Genomic DNA, 18,628 nt, shown 5'->3' on the forward strand with positions numbered 1-18,628 from the left:
CTTCGTTCCTGTTCTTAATGATGTGACAGCCCTATCTCAGACCTGCACTCATACTGGAGTGTAAAGGTAAGCCCAGTTTCCATCTCAAGTGTCTGTGTAGAGAAGGAAGTCCTGTAGGGTTAGTATTTTTCCTTCATTTGAAGACTTGCCCTGCAGGCATCTGATAAGGAGAAGTCAGCTGGCTTCTCTCTGTTGGATGGCCACATCTTTACCTTCTACTTTCTCACCATGAGCTAATGACAGTGGAAGGTGAGACTCTCCACACAGGTTGACACCAATATGAGGCAGTTTCAGCTTGTGTGGGTGGGTGATGTTGGAATTGTACTAGAATGGGTGAAGGCCAATGGCTTGGACTTGTGGCTTGGCTACTTAAGGAGCTCTCTTTAGCTCTGTTTAAGGCTCCTTGTTTGCCTGCCTGGAACGTGGTGATGTTTCTGGCATGTGTGGTTATTTGAGAGACTTACGTTCTTTCTATGGCCACCTATGACAAACACAGACCATGGCCACTCTCTGACAGTTCTCTGACAGTATACATGCCTTTCTCTCTGCTAAAAATGCTACTCTTTGCTTTCAGTGGTGAGCAGAAATCTTAATTTAGAAGCTGTGTCCCCTATTAAATCAAGTTATCCCCACTGTGAGCTAAAATCGAGTGTGTTTTATGGCTCCTCATATTATTCTTCCCAGTGACTGGAGCAGCAAACAGAGCTGGTAACAAGCTGTTCTGATGAGGTCCTGAATGAAGATGCCTCTGAATCTTGACTAATTCCAGTGGACAGAGCCCGGCTCTTGGCTTTCTGTTATCCTTCTGCTCAAAAACACCTGCAGAACTGAATCGTAGAATCACAGAATGGTTTGGGCTGGAAAGGACCTTAAGATCATCCAGTTCCAACCCCCTGCCATGGTCAGGGACACCTTGCACTAGACCATGTCACCCAAGCCTCCGTCCAACCTGAACACTGCCAGGGATGGAGCATTCAAATGCACCCAGTCTGCACGCTGAAAGCAGGCAGTGAGCGATACAGCATTGAAAGACTCCAAAGAGTGTAAGCTCTGCAAGCAGTGCCTTGGGCCAGCAGATTAACCCTGTACTATGAAACCTTTTATTCTCCTCCTGAGCGTATTAGTGTCTCTTTTTCATACACTTAACTAGAAACAACGTGGTCATTAACACTTGAAGCTCTACTTCATAGCCTAGCCAGCTCCTGCTGCTAACCATACATGAATGTCAGGCTGATAAGCTACAAATGGGTGTCTCTTCAGCCTGAAGCAAGAGGAGTGTCTAGCCAGAACCTTTGTTGAGGCTGTACCCAACTTTTTGCCTGTTATCTCAGTGTACTCTTTGTCTGGAGAACCACTGGTAGGTTATAGAGGAATGCCATGCGCAAGAAGCACTTATCCTCCCCTGATTTCAACCGCTCCAAAAAATAGGACCACAGGGAATTCTGACTACAACAGGTTAGCCAAGGACAGATCAAAATGTAGGAGTGGCTGAATAACGCGCCTCTTTCGGCACACTAAGTGCGATCAGGTACAGCCATGGCCCATGTCTGCTCAGTGGCCTTTTTACCCAGTTGTTGTTCATTAGATTGCAGGCACATCCCCTGTTGGCAGGGTACATCTGAGCAGAGGACATGCCTCCCTTTCTTCTTGTCTCTTGGACTCTTGCAGCTGCGGTGATCTATAGTGTTGTGGAGAGAGCTGGGAATTCCCATGTGATTGTCTTTCCTCATTTCTCCCTAATGAGTCACATGCAAGATCAGCTAAAAATACGGTCAGCACTTGCAGAGAGTGCTTTTGCAGGTCAGCTGCAGTAACTGTGGCAAAGGACAGTTTAGGCTTGTATAAGCAAGGATCAAAGGTCAGCTTTGCACGCTCTGCTACAGTGACTGGAAGGGATTTGTACTCTACAGCTACCTGACTTACTGGAGTTAACGGCAAAGTGACGCAAATGGGGTCAGGATTTCATGCATCCTGCAGTTTCCACAAGCTAATTGTGAGTCATTTGTCCTTTCCTCTCCCAAGGTTTTCCTTCCCCTACAGGAATTTCTATATGTTTGTGCCATCCCTTTTTCCTAAGATACCTCAGCCTTTGAAGCAACAAGATGCCCAAACCCAGCTGCACACACAGATAATGAGACTGATGGATCAGCTTAAATCGAATCATTGAGACCCTTGCAACATTCCCTTCACATCAGTGAGACACATATTGGCTCTGGGGGGAAAAAATCAGCTAATGTCCATATTCCTCCTGCAATTTTCACATCATCTGAACATGGGGCACGTCAAGCAGACTCTTACGTGTTTCAGCAATCCACCTCCACTGAGCGTCTGCCACAGGGAGCTAAAGTCCAGGAAGAGAAGGCTCTTGAGCATGATGATAAAGTTCTTCATGTATTCAAGACCTTACATGTCATTACCGCTGCCCCAGTGGCAAGCAGAATACTGGGTTTGTCCTCTTGAGCTTTGTTCCTTCATTTGCAAAGAGGCAATAAGCTCTGTGAGGAGTTGTTGTTTCTAAAAGGGGTCACAAGAGCCTGGAGAACAGGTTGCATCTGCAGGGTTTACTGGGAAGCAAACTGATTTGCCCTTTGAGCAGTCTGACTGCTGATTTTTATGGCACTTTTGGCCAGAGAAAGGGACACGCAGCAGTTTTACACTGGTATAACTAGGAGAAAAAGGGGCCAGTAACAGCTTTACCACCTTGTGATTACCATTCTTACCCCCAGCTTCACTAAACCTGGAGGAAAGGACCTTTATCAGCTGGCAGTTCAGTGATACAAAGCAGGCATGTTCCAAGCTATGAATGTGTACACAAGAGGATGGGTTTGCAGATACTCTGCAGACTGCAGTGAAATGTAGCTGTTTCAACCACGCACCCATTTCACCTTACCTTTCCCACAGGCGATAAATGCCCACACACTCAGTTAAAAGTTGGCTACACCACAAGCCTGGCAACTTGTCAATGGTTGTGTGCCAGACTGGAATTTCCTTGGAGGTTAATTGCTTTAGGAGGAGCTCAACTGAAACTGGGACCTGCTGTGTATTTGCAAGGGCTTCAGGTTATTTGCCTGCATCCACGCATAGGACACTGCTGGTAGCCTTGGTCTGTGACCCACACGGCCTGAGCCCTTCTGAGGGCTGCAGTCCCTCACATATCCCTAAACCCCTGTGCCTCTCAGCACACAGACTCCCTCTGAGTAGTGGCAAGGTATTGAGAGATCAGACAAGCACCTGAGCCCTTGATGTTCTCACTCCAAACTCCACTGCTTTCTGCTGGTTGCCTCAGAGCTGGCTGCGTGCCTGTGAGTATTAGTTCAAATAGTGGCTGCTGCCCAGGAGAACCACCTTAAATCACCAGGGGGCCTTGGGAAAAGCATTAGTTCTAATTGCAGCCTTTAATGAGTTTAAAGCTGCTGTGAAGAGGAAAGATTTGTCAGCTTTTCCGTTTCAATTGGAACGCAACAACCTGAGCCCATGTCTCCAGCACGGAGAACGTCATGCAGCTGCCTCCTACTTGGCAATACACAACAGCAGTGTCATCTCAGTCCCCTCTGTAGATGTGAATGTGGAACTACAGCAGTAAATAAGGTGTCACATCCACATGGACTTTAATTACCCAGCTTCCAAGAAAGATGCAAGTACTTGTCATGCAGCAAAATAATCTGCTTCCACCTAACACTAGAACTTAGAGATAATGACAGGGTCATACGGGGAAACAAGCAACCTTCAGAGCAAGACACCCTCAGATACTCATGACAGGGAGCATCTGCTTCTGGCCTTGGGACTAACAGCCAGCACGTCCAGAGCTGATTTGCTCCATGTTGAGCAGTAGAAGTAGAGACAGCATCTCCCACGGAGACCCCAACCCACTAATAAATGGCAAGTCCCTTAATGGGGCTCATAATCAATAGGATGCAAAGGCAAGTGCAGAGTTTGGCACGGAAAGGCTTGAACTGAAACCCCGTGAGAGTTTGCCCAGAGGTTTCAATTGACCCCTTGCTGAATTCACCAAAAGGATGAACTAAAAACAAGTGCTGCTGAAGACACAGCCCAGCAACCACCAGAGAAGTCCATAGTGAAAAGGAAGCGACTAAATCAAGCTGGGAAGTTAGTGCACAGATCAGGGCCATTAAGTTCTACGACCAGGCATAGCTATGGCAGAACTAGAGACAGCTACAGCATAACACTAGGACTGAACCCAGGCTGGACCTTAAACTGCATGACTGTGGGTGGAGGCCCCAGGTGGGGCTGGTCAGAGCCATTAAACCCTATTAGCATGCTCAGGGCCCCGGCATACACATACAAGTTTCTGAAGCTGTAGGTCTGGGTTTCTTTGGTAGTCCTTTCCAACCTGGGACTGTGTTTTTCCAGTTGCTGGAGCAATGCCTGGAAGCCAGCTGTGGCTTCTGTTTGTGTTCTCATCGTGGATGTGGTACGTGAACTTAGGTAGGTTACGTTGTCTGTGCTTGTATCCTTGCAGAGACTCGTCTATTTGACTGGCAAACCCAGGTTTTAGCTGGGTTTATGGCTGCGTAAGATCCCCGAACTCTAAAAGATACCTCATCTTTGCTGAGATTTAAGCTGTTAGTCTAGCATTGCTTCTAACAGCACAGCAAATACCCCTTCACCCTAATACAGGGTGTGCGCTACTCATTGCTCAACTGGGACAGTCTGTTTTGAACTGTGAGGAGCAGTTGAAGCTCAGAAGTGCTTGTGGGAGCTTGCTGGAGGGAGATCTTCCATGTTGTGTTACTGTATGAAGTCATTAAAGAGGCAGCTCTGACTCTGGGATCCACATGATGTAACCTGAGGTCCCTTAGGAATGAGGGGTATTGTACTACCTGTGTTATGAAGCTTTTGCTTGGATAGTTACCCCGATGTAGTGACCTCACTGTCTCCCAAACATCTGCTCCTTTCTGAAGAGCTTCGGGCAAAGACTTGGCCTGTGTTTGTATCTGAGGCACTGGCTTGGGATGGAAGTGGGCAAGGGAAGGGCTATAGGTAGGGGTCTGCAGGAGGGAGTGGGGATGCTGGAGATGCTGAGGGGATTTCCCGTTTGGAAATGGGGAAATTGGAGGGGGAAAAGGTGTTGGAGGACTGTGGAGGTCCTGCGGCAGACTCAAGTGAGAAAACAGCAACGGCAAGGTGCTGTTTTCTGAAGGAAAACTTGGTGCTTTTGCATTGCTTCATGCTAACCCTGAGCAGAAGTGCTCCAACCAACCACTGCCACCACCCTTCACTCACTGGGGGGATGAAAATGGGGAAGTTGCATCTGAAAGTAAGAGGTATCACAGGTCCGTGGGAGGAGGTGGGTGAAGAGTCAGTGTCTGCAGAGCAGTGTCAGATGCTTCATCTCTTTGGAAGCATCCTCCCTGAGCTGGAATGGCACAATCTCTCCTTGGTGTAACAGTACAGATCTGCTGTCCATGCAGAGGGAACTGCTCTCCGTGAAGGAGCAGTGCAGCTCCTAGCAGGCTACACACACAGGCAGGATATTCTAAGGCCTTAGAAAGCTTCAAACCTGGCAGGCTTCTGCCTGAAGCCCCCACTCAGAGAGTGGCTCCATGATGAAGAATGGAGGCTAAGTGAACAGCACAGTGACCTGTGTCTCAGCCCAACTCCTGCTGCAGAGCGTAGCAGCTAATGATTCCTGGCATCGAGGGGATGTGCTGTGTTCAGCCTCCTGGGGCACGTCAGCTCTTCCCAGCACAGTGTCTGTGGCTGCTCTGTGTGGCAGAGAATGAAAGTCCCGAGCTGTTGGAACAGTTTGTTCATGCGCTGAGGCTACCTCCATCCTCTGCGGATGGGCAGAGCGAGGGATGTCAGACGCTGCATTGAGGCCATGGGGCACTTTTCCCTTGGGGTTGACCTTTTCCCTGCCAGCTCCATGGAAATTGTTTGTCATGCTGGCAGGGGGGGGGTTTGAGTGTTCAGCTGGTTTATTATGGGACGGGATCCCACTTCAATGAGCTAAGCACAAGACAAGAATGTGGCCTTCATCCACTGCTGTATCAATCTGGCTGTCTGCCTGTTGTTTCCAGCAGGGTTATTTCACTATGGCACAGTGGGCAGCAGTTAAGCTTTTCCCTTTAACTTACTGTATTGAGGTGTTTACTGTTCCCACTGTAATCCATACTGCACTGTTGATAGAGACTCAAAGTACTGATGCTTGGTGCTGGTAAGAACTTGCCTCCTAAAAGCTTTGTGTAGGCATTTATTTTTACCCTCAATGCTGCAGTGAGGTTGCAAAGACTGAGCATCTACTGTGCCCTCTGGGCACATGAAACTCCAGTTCCTCACAGGTCAGATCATCTTGGGGTTGGTTTCATGTGTTTATTCTCACCATGCTGTTGGGTTCTAGAGGAGTGAGTTACCTCAACTGATAGCTGAACTTGTCCATGGCCTTGAAGACAGTTGAATCTTCTGAGCAGCAATCAAGTCCTTAAATGCCCTAGACAAATGTGGAGCTAAGTGTTTTATTCAGTGTTAAGTGGAAAATCTGTTTCAGAAAAGGCAATAGAAACAGTTGCTCTAAATGATGGAGTATTTCCTTTGCTGGGAAACCACAAAGCAGCTTCCCCTAAGGCCATATAGGAAGTCAGCAATGCTGTACAGCAAAGGATCGATTGCATTCAGGCAGGAGAGACTGGAGCATGAACTGAAGACAGCCCTTCACTGTCCAGAGCTCCACAACCAAACTCCCCCCATCACAGGCCAGTGTCAGTGTAAAACAAAATGCTTGTTGTCCGGATTGTGCCTTGGTTACACGGTCAGTGTCTGGCAGGAGGAAAGCACAAAGATACATTGACTGGGAGAGGGTTGGGTGCAGCCGCTGAACTGCAGCTCGGGGATGCTCTCTGCAGAGGAATAAAGGGCAGATTGTTGTCCCAGGGGGAATGAAGGGGTTGGGGAAGGTAAAAACCCCAAGGATACACCTCTGGGTTAAACCCCATTCCAGGTACAAGAGTCCCTGCCGCTGGCATCGGTGTGTGATTGCATTACATGGGCAGAAGCTGGGACACAGAGAAAAGCAAAGCTCAAGATGTGGCTTCAGACCTCAGCAGGAACGACACTATAGCTGCAGAGACCCACTGTGCCCACAGAACAGGACTCGGCATGAACTGAAAGTCTTTCAGTATTAGGCTTGCAGAGAGGATGTGGGCCTCGGATGGAGTGCTCCCAGGCAATGGAAAATGTGACTACGTGGGCTTGGGACATGCATTATAATGAGGAGCTTGAATTCTCCCCTTGCTTCATAGCAGGGGCAATGTCTGGCAGTGCCACAGCATCCAGCAACCACACAATGTCTCCCTTTGAACTGCGCAGCTCTCGAGGTAGCCAAGCTTCACCCTCACCCTGCTCCTCAAACAAACAAGGGACTGTGAGAGAAATGTCACCGGGGCTCGGGTTCCTCCCAAAGGTGCCCAGATGGTCTGACATCATCCCAGATGTCTCTGGGGCAGCTCTTTGACCCAAGGAAGGGCTCTCCCATGGGAGCGAGTCTCTTCCCATGCTCCAGCAGGCTTTAAGCAAAGTGAGGTCCGTCAGAGCCAGCCCCAAGGGCGAGGTGCAGAGGAACTGCAGCGGAGCTGAGGGAGTTCTCTTCCTGCCGTGGCTGGGGGTCCTGCAGCCTTGAATCACCTTGGCTGTGATGCAGGGCCCCTCAAGAAGAGCAGCAGTTGCGTTGCATGCGCAGGCATGGTGTGGAGGTGGCACTGGGAGCTGGCTTGGCTCTGTCCTTAGGGCTTGAGAAGGCGCTGCTTGCACATGGGTCATTTAGGAAGTGTGAGCCATTCATTCTTCAGCTGCCCAGCACATAAACTGTGATCAGTCCTTGGCAGCCATGGCCACCCCTCCTGTCCCCAGCCGCAGACCACGACTGTTCTGCTCCAGGTTTGGGGAATGGTATTTTGTAGCCCTGGAGGTGGCTGTCCCAAGCATTCCGATTCCTGCTGTGCTGACAGCTCATTCACCAGCACAGCTTCTCAATTCAAATGCATTGAAGGGGAATTCGGTCGCTACCTCTCAGCTCAATTTCACCCATGCTAATTTGAGGGGAAACAGAGGAAGCTTCCTCCACTGAGTTATCCTATGTTAAATCCTCATTTAGAACTTGCCTCTGATGGCTACAATCCATTCCCGGCCAGCAAAAATTGATGTTTCTCCCAGCTGTATGGCTGCTTCCTGCCCCTTTCCCCTTTAATCCTTTTTCCACCTTCCCTGCAGGAATGCATTTATCCACGCAAACACGTTGGAAGTGTTTTACCTGGCACAGCAACGGCACTGGATGCTTAAACTGATTCTCCTCAGTGCGAGTGGGTTAAATCTGTGCCCAGCTGACCCCCAACATGAACCGGAGTCATGCACAGCCGTGGAGGAACAACGTGGCCTTACCAGGGAGGAAGTGGTTAATGCTCTGCATGGCAGGGAAGTGCCTTTGGCCCCCGTTCCAATGCGGTGACTCACTGGGGCCAGGCGGGAGTGGAAGTTGCAAAGACCCCATCGGCAGCAGCAGCTTGGGAATCCCATGGCAGCCTCAGCCCTTGGCTTCTCGGGGCCAGGAGAACTTCCAGCTGTGGCCATACAAGGCCAAGAATGAGAAACCTGCTGTCCTGTCCTGACTGGAGCTGCTGCCAGGCACTCTCTGCACGAAGAGCTTTGCAGATCCTTGCCTGGGGGCTGATGGAGACTGGAGGAGCCCTGGGTCATAACCGCGCACACAGGGATTTCAAGCAGTGCCCTCTTACCAAGATATTCTCCTTATTTAAAGTCACTTGTGCCTGCCAGCTCCTGAATCATATCCAGCCCTCGGGGGAAGCCACATCCCTCTCTCACAACCCATTTATGCCTGAGGAATGGTGGCAGCAGAGTGTGTTGCCACCTTTTGTGGACTCTGAAGTCTTTAGTGTAAACCTGAGGGTCCTTATGGGTTTGGAGGAGAGATGGAAGCGCGCAAGATGAGCCAGGCAATTCAGAGCACTCTGGGAGAGATGGAGACCCAGTTCAGTTCCTTTTGGCTCCAGTAAGCACTATAGCGCTCAGGATTGGGCAGTATTAGGTCCTGAGATGAGTCCCACCGCCTCTATAGCTGAGCTGCTCAGCCTCTCGGAGGCAGTGCTGGGAGACAGGCACGTCCAGGCAATGACTCAGCTCATCCTAAACCCCATCCAAAACAGATGGGATGGATTACTCTCTGGAGGTGTCTTCCCCTGCCTAGGGAGGAATTAGATGCAATGCCCAGCTTTCTGATGACTGAGTTGGGAAAGCTGAATCCCACCCTTTATTTTTACTGGGGATGAGGTAAAAGCTACAGTAGAGTGAACCACATGGCCTCCCTCATTCTGTTTGCTTTGGAGCAAAACCACATACATATACACACTTGCACGTACGTTTGTGTGTCTATAACATAAATTCAAAGGGTGTTTTTATTGAAGTTCAGAGGCAAGCACATGACGGGGATGCTAGAATCCAGGCTGTCTGTGCGTGTGTATTAGAATACGATGGAACCTTTTCCTGGGAAAAACTGACTCAAACTCCATGGAAACAACTGAACTGTGACCAAAGAGACAACAAAGAAAGAGAGAATGACAAAAGGGGGAGAGAGACGATCCCAGCCCCGCGTTTTGCGCCTGTATAAGGGAGTGGAGAAGTGCTGCACCTTCTGCTTCAGTTCCCTCCTGAGCCCTTGTGCTGTTCCAGCTTGGATAGTGTGTACACCAAACTGCATTGTTTCGCCTTTTCTTTTCCCTTTCTTTTGGCTAAACACAGGCAAGAAGGTCAAAAGGGATTTCTGAGCACCCTGGAGGCGAGATGCAACAAGGCCAAAAGCAGGATGAGCTCTCCTCTTGCCTTGTTCTCAGAAACAACAGAGCTGTTTGGGCCCAGTCAGTCCCTCTGAGGAAAGTGCGGTTTGACAGAGCTGCAGCAACCTTAGAAGAGTTCTTTTTGTAATGGGGAAGGTCAAATGATGTTAATTGTAATCGGAGCTGTAATATGGATAACGGGATCTGGGGAGTTTCCCTCCAGATCACTGCTTCCAGGCACCTTTGCTTCTCTTCCTTCTCTTCCGCACTGGGAGCTGTTGTTTCTTGTTTTAACATCCCACCCAAATCTCCTTCAGCAGAGGTTGGCATGAAGGCCTGATCACACTCACATAGCACAGAAGCTTCATGTTCACTCGCTGCTTACTTTGAACCCGTTTTTGAGGGACAAATGCGTGGGCCGCTCTTGTTGTCCTGGAATGAACCCAGGAGTCCTTTTCCCCATCCACCGTGTGATTGCTGCTTCGCCCTTGTGTGTGCACAAGAGAGGTGGTTTGGCCTACGGGATAGCTGGAAACTCCAGGCTTTGGAAAGCTCCCATTCGTGGCTTTGACACCATCACTGAAGTAGCCTCTGCCTCGATTTCCCCTTCTGTAAAATGGGACTGAATTCGATGTTTGAGGGCCCTCTGAAGGGTGATGTCATGTGTTATGTGATGTACTCTTACAGTACGAAGGCTATTGTAAAAGAGGAGATGATGGGACACAAACCCTTCCCTTCTTTCTTCAAAGATCTGCTCTTCAGCTCATCTTGGCAAGTTCTCTTTGGACTGTTTGACTGGGGAGACAGCCTTTATGTTTGGGGCAGGCATTCATCTTCTTGAAGGTTTGTTTTGTGCACAGCTGGCAACTAAGCCACACATCGTCGTGATGTGAACCTAGTGGGGTTCTCCCCTCCTCTTTGAAAGAGATTCTTCCACCAGCATTTGGTTTCGTATTCTTAGCTGTGCAACACCCATAAAATGCATGGTGGTGAGACATGGAGTAATGTTGTAGCTAAGCAAATGGAGGGATGAGTCCTGAAATCCCTACGGGGGGAAATGGTTTATACAGAGGACAGAAACAGACAGGGAGGGACTCCAGAACTGGCTCCAAAATGTTTGAAGCTATGGGAAACGTTCCACTTCACTTCAGATGGACTGGAAGCCAAGTCACCAGCTGGGAGGATGAGAGATCCCACTGCGGTGGGTAATGTGTTTGCAGTTGCAGCATTGCATCATCAGCTTCAATGCAGAATCCAGAGGGATATTGATGACACAGCTTGAGCAGCCCTTTGAGCTCCTTTCCCGACTGTCTTTACATAGCAACATCAGGCCTAGGAGTATGTGACTTCCAGCACTGCTGATTGCCTTTTGTATTTTTTCTGGACAAGCCCTTCACGTATTTCCCTCATCGGCCTGAGAGAAACCTTTAAATGCTGCTGAATCCACCATATTATTTCCTTGGAATTTGAAAGGCTTAATGGTGGCCAAGAAGGGGCAGAGCCCATAAGCCGCTGATCCCTCCACTTACAGGTATTGCCTTATATTCGTCCCATGAATTTTGTGTCCAAATCCAGGGATAGAGGCTGCTTTGGGGCATCTTCTTTCATCTGGTCTTGCTGAGCTGAAGTTTGTTGTCATGTGAACACAGCTGCAAATCAGAGTTGGTCCCTCTGGGGAGAGCTGGACACATCTTCATTCTTCCTGTTGGCTTATCCTCGGCAGCCTGTCTTTCCCATCACTCAGGAAGCTTCACCTCTCACTATGAACTGGTCTTCCTATCAGCTTTCCTCACTCTGCCTATATTTATATAGGATGATAAACAGCGAGCAATATAATGTTGATGAAAACCAAGATGCCTGGGACAAAAGTGACTAGCAGGTAGAATTGCAATGACTAGTCAGGGCTTGTTTTCTTGGTTTTATATCTTAGTAATTCTTATTAATTCTAATTAATTTAATAGCTTAAACATTTGTTAATTGCTGGAACTATTCATTGGAGTATGTATATACCAGTTGGTATCCTAATTGTGAACAGAGCATTTGCATCCTTGGCATAATTAGAGGTATTTCAACTTGTAAGTACCCTTTTTAACTATATATCACTTAAAGCTTCCTGCAAGTCTAGAGGGAAGAACAACTCCATGAGGTTTTTAGTATTAGAAAACATTATTCAGTATCCCTTAGTTCAGGGCATGGGAGTCTTGGGATCTTTTATCCTAATTGCCATACATGATTTTTAAGCTATGTAAGATCTTTTGGACAAGAGTTGTTCTTGTGTCTTATATTTGCATCACATCTGGCATCACAGAGATGAGGCCTTGATAATGGGGAAGGACATCCCAGTTTTCTTCATGAGCCAAACTGGCACTGTAGAAATATCTGTAAGATCAGTAAATGTCCTAAGAGTTCAATTCTTCCCCACTAAATGTGTTGTGCTTACTGTTCTTTTTTCTCTTTCTAGACCAAAGAAGCTCTCTTCACAATCCTCCAGGACCTAAGGCCTGAAGACCACTTCAATATCATTGGCTTTTCCAACCGAATAAAGGTCTGGCAGCAAGACCGGCTGGTGCCAGTTACTCCAAATAACATAAGAGATGCCAAAAAGTACATTCATAACATGTCACCTACTGGAGGTAGGATTCAGGGATACAAATGAGATGAATTTTGATATCCAGCTACAGAACGGAGGGTGGTGAATGGTCCTGTATCAATAAAAGCACACTGGGGCTTAGGTGATGGAACAAAGGAGCCCCTTCCCCACCTGCACTTGGGGTTGTGTGACAGGAAGATGTGTGCCCTTTATCAGTATACCTGAAGGGAAGGTCTCCCCAGATCCAAACATATGACTTGATATACTTATTAAAGCCAAGCTGGACCCATTCTCCCATTTATCTGGAGAATGGAAAATTCCCGAGGCTGTTTCTTGAGCACACAGGAAAAAGCATCGTATCCCGATGAAGGACACACAAGGCCAGTACTGGGGCAGTTTCTGAAAGCTGTGTAAAAGCAGACACGTGGTTCTGTCTGGGCTGGGAACTTCTGGGCTGGACAGCCCAGTGTGGGCTGTGGGATTGCCTTCTGCAGGAGCTAGTTTCTTTCTCATCCCTTTTCGTGTGTACATCATTGCCAGGAAGAAAGAAGGGAAAGGAGAAGACCCCAGAACAGTGGCACTAGCATGACTTTGGATTTGATGATTCAGTGTTCTCCTGTGAGTCCATGAACATAGCACAAAAAACCCCAATAACATAATGGGGTTTGTAAGCAGACGTAATTTGGCAGCTGTGCCCATCCTAGCTGAGCGCTCCTCAGATAAGCTGCAAGCTGCAAATCCTTCCCCTTGGAAAAGTCAGCTGGTTGAGGGTCAAGTGGGGTCTTCCCATGGCTGCCCTTGAGCCCTGGCCACTCCTAGCAAAGGAAACCCTCTGATGGAAAAACACAGCAAACAGGATGGTTTCCATAACGTTCGCATTGTCAGAGGAAGAGTTTAGGAAGGGGTCAAGGGACCTGCCCAGTTAAACAATTACCAGTGGTGGGGCTAAACTCAGACTACAAAGCTTTTCAGTCCCGAAATACCAAGAGAGCTATGCAGGAGCCAGCTGAGTTTGCCCATGAGTGTGCCAGAGAGCAAAAGTAAAAGGAACCGATTAACTCGGGTTCAGCAGGAGGTGCAGTGATTCTCCAACACAGGCCAGCGGTACTTCAGTTTTGGCTAACTCTGCACTTCCATGGAATCCCAGCCTGCTTTGTGTTGGAAGGGACCCTAAAGCTCCTCCAGCTCCAACCCCTGCCACGGGCAGGGACCCCTTCCACTGGAGCAGCTTGCTCCAAGCCCCTGTGTCCAACCTGCCCTTGAGCACTGCCAGGGATGGGGCAGCCACAGCTTCTCTGGGCACCCTGTGCCAGCGCCTCAGCACCCTCATGGTGAAGAATTTCTTCCCAATGTCCATTTTTAATACCTAAATATTAAGAAAAAATGTAATTCTATTTTCTGTCTGATGCTGTTGCTCAAGTATCCATCAGTGAATGTGAATGCATTCAGACTGACCCCAGACACAGTGTATGTGCTGCGCTCGCACTGCTGTGTCATACTCACACCAAGGAAATGGGAAAAAGGTATCATTGCTAAATATTTGTGCATGTGGCAAAAGGCAGTTTTCAGTGCTTGGTAGCTCTGTGATGCAGCTGGGTTTGAAATGACACAATCTGCTACACAGAATGGTTTCCTTTTGTTTCTGGGGAAAAAAATCCCAACCTGAAACTTTGCATCTGGATAGGGACTGAGGGAGTATTAGGATATTTAGGTGCAGGGTTTTGTTTCAAAGCCATTTTGCATAAAAACATGGTCTAAATTATGAGGCCTTTTCAGAAGTTTTGGCCCTTTTCCTGTTCCTTGACTTGCTGCAGTCACTGGACCTGTGTTTCTGTTTCCACTGGACCTAAGTTTCTAGGTACATGATGCATGGTCAGACCTTGCTCATAACCTCTCTAGAGCTCCCTTTTTGAACCCCCAAGAGTCTGCTGTGTATGGTTCTTAACCCATTTCACCTGCTTTCTTCCTAAGGGCTGTTTTTAACCCATCTGTACTGATCTTGCAAAGGTTCCATAGCCAACCCCTCTTTGCTTTGAGTAGCACAAGAAATACATGGAGAAATACCTGTACTCATTTTCTTGCTTTCTCTTCTCTGAACACGCAGTAGGCTTGGATCCTTTCCATGGCTTTTCTTCTAACAAACATCTGTCCTCTCATTAATTTCTGTGTTTTCTCTCTTATTTTCTGTGTTCTTCCCCCACTTCAGGCAGCTCAATTCTTCCCTAGCCAGCTGTTTTGGGAAAACACACTTATCAGTTAACAAAGCCGTTTCTTTTCCCTTTAAGCTTTCTTAGCCCTGGGGTTCAAAGCACAAACACAACCACTTGTTTTCCCATTTGAAGGCTTTCTACCTTTCTCCACATCTTTGTGCCCTTCAGACAAAGTGAGCAGGACTTGTTTTCCTGGTGCAGATAGCAGCTGGGAGAGTCCTGTAATTAAGTTTCACTCTTCTCGTATGTACAGGCAACACATGGTGTGTGCTGTGATTCTTCTTGCTACGGCTGATTGTTGTACATTGGGGCATTCAAGGATACAGCAATTCCATATAATCAACTGCAGTTATTAGACAATAAACAGCTATCCCAAACTGAATTAAAGAGCTGGTGCAATGTCATGTAGACAAAAAGGAACATCCTGCTGAACAGAGATCATAGAACTTCATGATGTTGGCATTGGTCCACCTCACAAGGGTGTCGTTGTATTAAAGGGAGCTCAGGGAAATTATATGTACATTCTTAGAAGGAGAAATGACCTAATCATTTTGTACCTTCCCAGGGACTAATATTAATGGTGCTCTCCAGACTGGTGCAAAGCTGCTGAATGACTACATTGCTCAGAATGACATTGACGCCAGGAGTGTCTCTCTGATCATCTTCCTCACGGATGGGAGGCCCACTGTTGGGGAAACACAGTCATTAAAAATCCTCAGCAACACCAAGGATGCCATCCGCGATAAATTCTGCCTCTTCACCATCGGTATCGGCAATGACGTGGACCACAAGCTGCTGGAGAGGATGGCACTGGAGAACTGCGGCATGACACGGCATTTCCAGGAGGATGAGGATGCAGCCAGCCACCTCAAAGGGTTCGTTCTGCTTTTCTGTGCTCCTGTCTGCTTATATTGGGAACTCTGGGCAAGGGGTTGGGAAGGACAATCCTCTAAGGGACAACACAATGGCTGGGAGTCTCCCTGAGGCTCAACTCTGGTTAGAGAGGCAGAGTATGCTCAGATACTGAGGATGCCTACCCAGAAATTGTCTCCTTCCTAGCAGACCCCCTGGGCTGTGCTGGAGCTTCTCAGGCCCTCACACCAAGGCGTCTGTTTCTCTAATTCAGACTGTTGTTTGGGGCATGTAAAGCTGGAGAGATGAGAGGCATGAGTGCCACGTCTCTGCAGGTAGAGGGATGGAGGAAAGGATGCATTGCTCCTTTCAAGTTGACAACATAAATGGTATCGAAGGGCTCAGGAATGAAGGTCCCAGTTTGGGACAGGAAAGTATTTCTGTGTTTTTTGAAAACCGTAACTTCTTGCCCAAATTTCAGAATATTCAACTTTGAAAAATACTGAATGATCATTCCCTCATTCCCTCATTCTTTGGGACCCAAACTCCTAGCAAGTTTCCTGTAATCCTCATCATTCACTAGGACCAGGCGTCATGCTTCTCTTCTGTGAGGGGGGAGCTGTAGTCCAAGGGGAGATCCTAGTGAGATCAACAAAAGCATCTCTGAACCACAGCTCTGTCTAAAATGCCAGGCTGTGTGTCAGTATTTCCAGGCAAAGATGTTTGGCTTTCACTCCCAAAATGCTAATGGTTTGGACCTCAGGAACCAAAAAGAGATAGTCATTGGGCACAGACCTCTTGCCTAGCTAGTTTCTAATTCACCTGGAGCAGTGAGACCACGCACCTCCCACCAGAGCTTTTCTTTCTGTGATGGTTATGTGTGAACAAGAGTATCTTCCTTTTAAACTGGATTTTGTAGAGCCATCTGCCACTCTACCCATGTCCTTTGCCCATATATTTTGGATAGCAAGTGGCATTCCCTGGCAAATAAAGGATGCACTGATTGATTGCAGGTACCCAGCACTGCAAATACTTGTTGAAAGACCTCCAGCTGATAAACAGCTCACTGTTTATCAAGCTTAGTGATGGCAAACCCGTTTGGCATCTGGTGCCAAATCTATACAATCACTTGCTGGAGACCAGTACAAATCACTGTTATAGGGAAAATCTACATGGATGCCAGTGTAGTTTCTGAGTTTTGTGGTCAGTGGGTTGTATTTGTACACAGATACTTACAGAGTCATTGAAGGGTTAGGGTTGGAAAGGACCCTAAGATCATCCAGTTCCAACCCCTCCTGCCATGAGCAGGGACACCTCACACTAAACCGTGGCACCCAAGGCTCTGTCCAGCCTGGCCTTGAACACTGCCAGGGATGGACAAGTCCTTGCATTGTGCTGTAAGGCAGGTTGTATCTCTCACTCCACCATTTGTTACAGCCCAGGTGTTATTTCCAGAGAGTTCTCAGGTTTAGTTCACTCCTGGTTTAAAACATGACGATGTCTCTGCATCAAAGACTCTGAATGCTCAGAAAGACTTCAGAAGAAAGTCAACCAATTCAGCCTTTGGGAGTCCTTGGAGAGAGAATAAAGCAGAAAGTGTGACTTTAGCTTCCAGACAACCTGTTTAAGCAGATGTGAGAAATAAATGCAGCTTGATCTAAACAAGGGCTGAGGCCAAATCTTTGTTTAGTCACCAAATTAGGCTCAAATGACTTGCCAAGTTAGGGAGAGTCTGGCATTTAAATGGAAAATAGGCATTCCTGGAGCAGCTTGGGAAGATCCATCAAAAGCACATTGCTGTAGGGCAAACACAGTACTGTAAACTTGGGCCTTGACCCCTTGTAAAGGCTTTTTGGCTCCTCCAGTGTGAGGTATTCACAGAACTATAGTAGGTCTCCTTAACAAGGCATTGTAGGGTTAAGCTCTCTCATTCCATGGAAGCCATGTCTTGCTCCAACAGAAAACTGGGGGGGTGAGTGTTGGAACTAGATGATCTTAAGGTCCTATCCAACCAAACCATTCTATGACTCTATGAACAAGGTAGCAATGAGTTCTCTTCTGCCAGGCTGATTGTATTTAGTAGTTAGGATTCCTCCATTCCATGGAAATGTCCTCATTGATGGGGGATAGTGAGATTCCTTCTTCATTGGCCCTCAGAAAACTGTACTCCTGCCTGTCCTACATTGACCATTTCAAATGGTTTTATCCAGAGCTCTTCCTGTGATACAGAATCTTTGCTTCAGATACTCTCCAGATTTGGGGAAGCTAGTGTTACAGTTTCTGGCTCTGGAATACCATGTAGGTGACAGCATCTCTCCTGAGTACGTTTTGAAATAACTACAGTGAACCTGAGAAGCCAAGAACTTACTTTTAATGCACAGTTCCTCTTAAGCAAATGTAAGTGGTCACAAACAACTCTTTGCAGAGCTCTGGAATCATAGCAGAAGGAAGGTGACTTCCAGGCCATGCTGGGATGCTTCTGAATGTACTGAAGAGACTTTGTCTAGATGCCTTAGACACTGAAAAGTAAAATAAGGCAGAGAACAACTTTGGTTAAAAGGGATCTCTGGAGGTCATGGAATCCATCCTTCTGTTCAGAAAAGGGCCAACTTCAAACTTAAGTGAGGTTTCTCAGGCCTTGTCCACTCAAGTTTGAAAAACCTCTAAGGGCAGAGACTTTCCCCATCTCTCTGGGCCCACTTACAGGGGATGCAGTACTTAAATTTAGGGCCTGGTAACTCTAACTGCTCCTGAACGTCTCAGGAGCCATATTAGACAGTCTGGCTGCATCCTTGGCCATGTGTAAGTGCGAGAGTGCGTGCATACACCTGGATGAACAGTACTAATGGTGAGAAATTTGCCTTTCCTTAAGGTTCTATGATGAAATAGGAACTCCTCTTCTCTCCGATATCCGTGTTGACTACCCTGAAGACAACGTGGAGCAAGTCACCCAGAACTTCTTCCCTAACTACTTTAATGGCTCTGAAATCATCATAGCTGGCAAACTCATCAACCGCACCTCAGATAGTCTCCATGTGGAGGTGACTGCTAGCAACTCCAAGAAGTACATCCTCCTCAAGAAAGATGTGGCTATTGACCTGCCAAGCAGGAATGATATCAGAGGTGTCCCTGGCTTGGAAGATGACAAAGGTGATATAAATTACATTGAGAGG

General features: G+C 47.6%; 1 protein-coding gene across 1 annotated transcript in view; it reads left to right on the forward strand.

The window, feature by feature from the left end:
* Positions 1-18,622, forward strand: part of ITIH5 (inter-alpha-trypsin inhibitor heavy chain 5) — a gene marked incomplete at its 3' end in the record, with an annotated part of 41,906 nt that extends 23,284 nt beyond the window's left edge. Inside the window, exons 8-10 of the mRNA XM_062609328.1 lie at positions 12,265-12,436; positions 15,169-15,478; positions 18,328-18,622. Of these exons, the coding sequence (XP_062465312.1) occupies positions 12,265-12,436; positions 15,169-15,478; positions 18,328-18,622 (777 nt within the window). The remainder of the gene's footprint in view (positions 1-12,264; positions 12,437-15,168; positions 15,479-18,327) is intronic.
* Between the last annotated feature and the right edge of the window lie 6 nt (positions 18,623-18,628).

This window comes from Pezoporus occidentalis, unplaced genomic scaffold (genome assembly GCF_034315485.1).
Source record: "Pezoporus occidentalis ecotype Australia unplaced genomic scaffold, CSIRO_AGI_Poc_V1 ctg136, whole genome shotgun sequence".
Classification (NCBI taxonomy): Eukaryota; Metazoa; Chordata; class Aves; order Psittaciformes; family Psittacidae; genus Pezoporus; species Pezoporus occidentalis.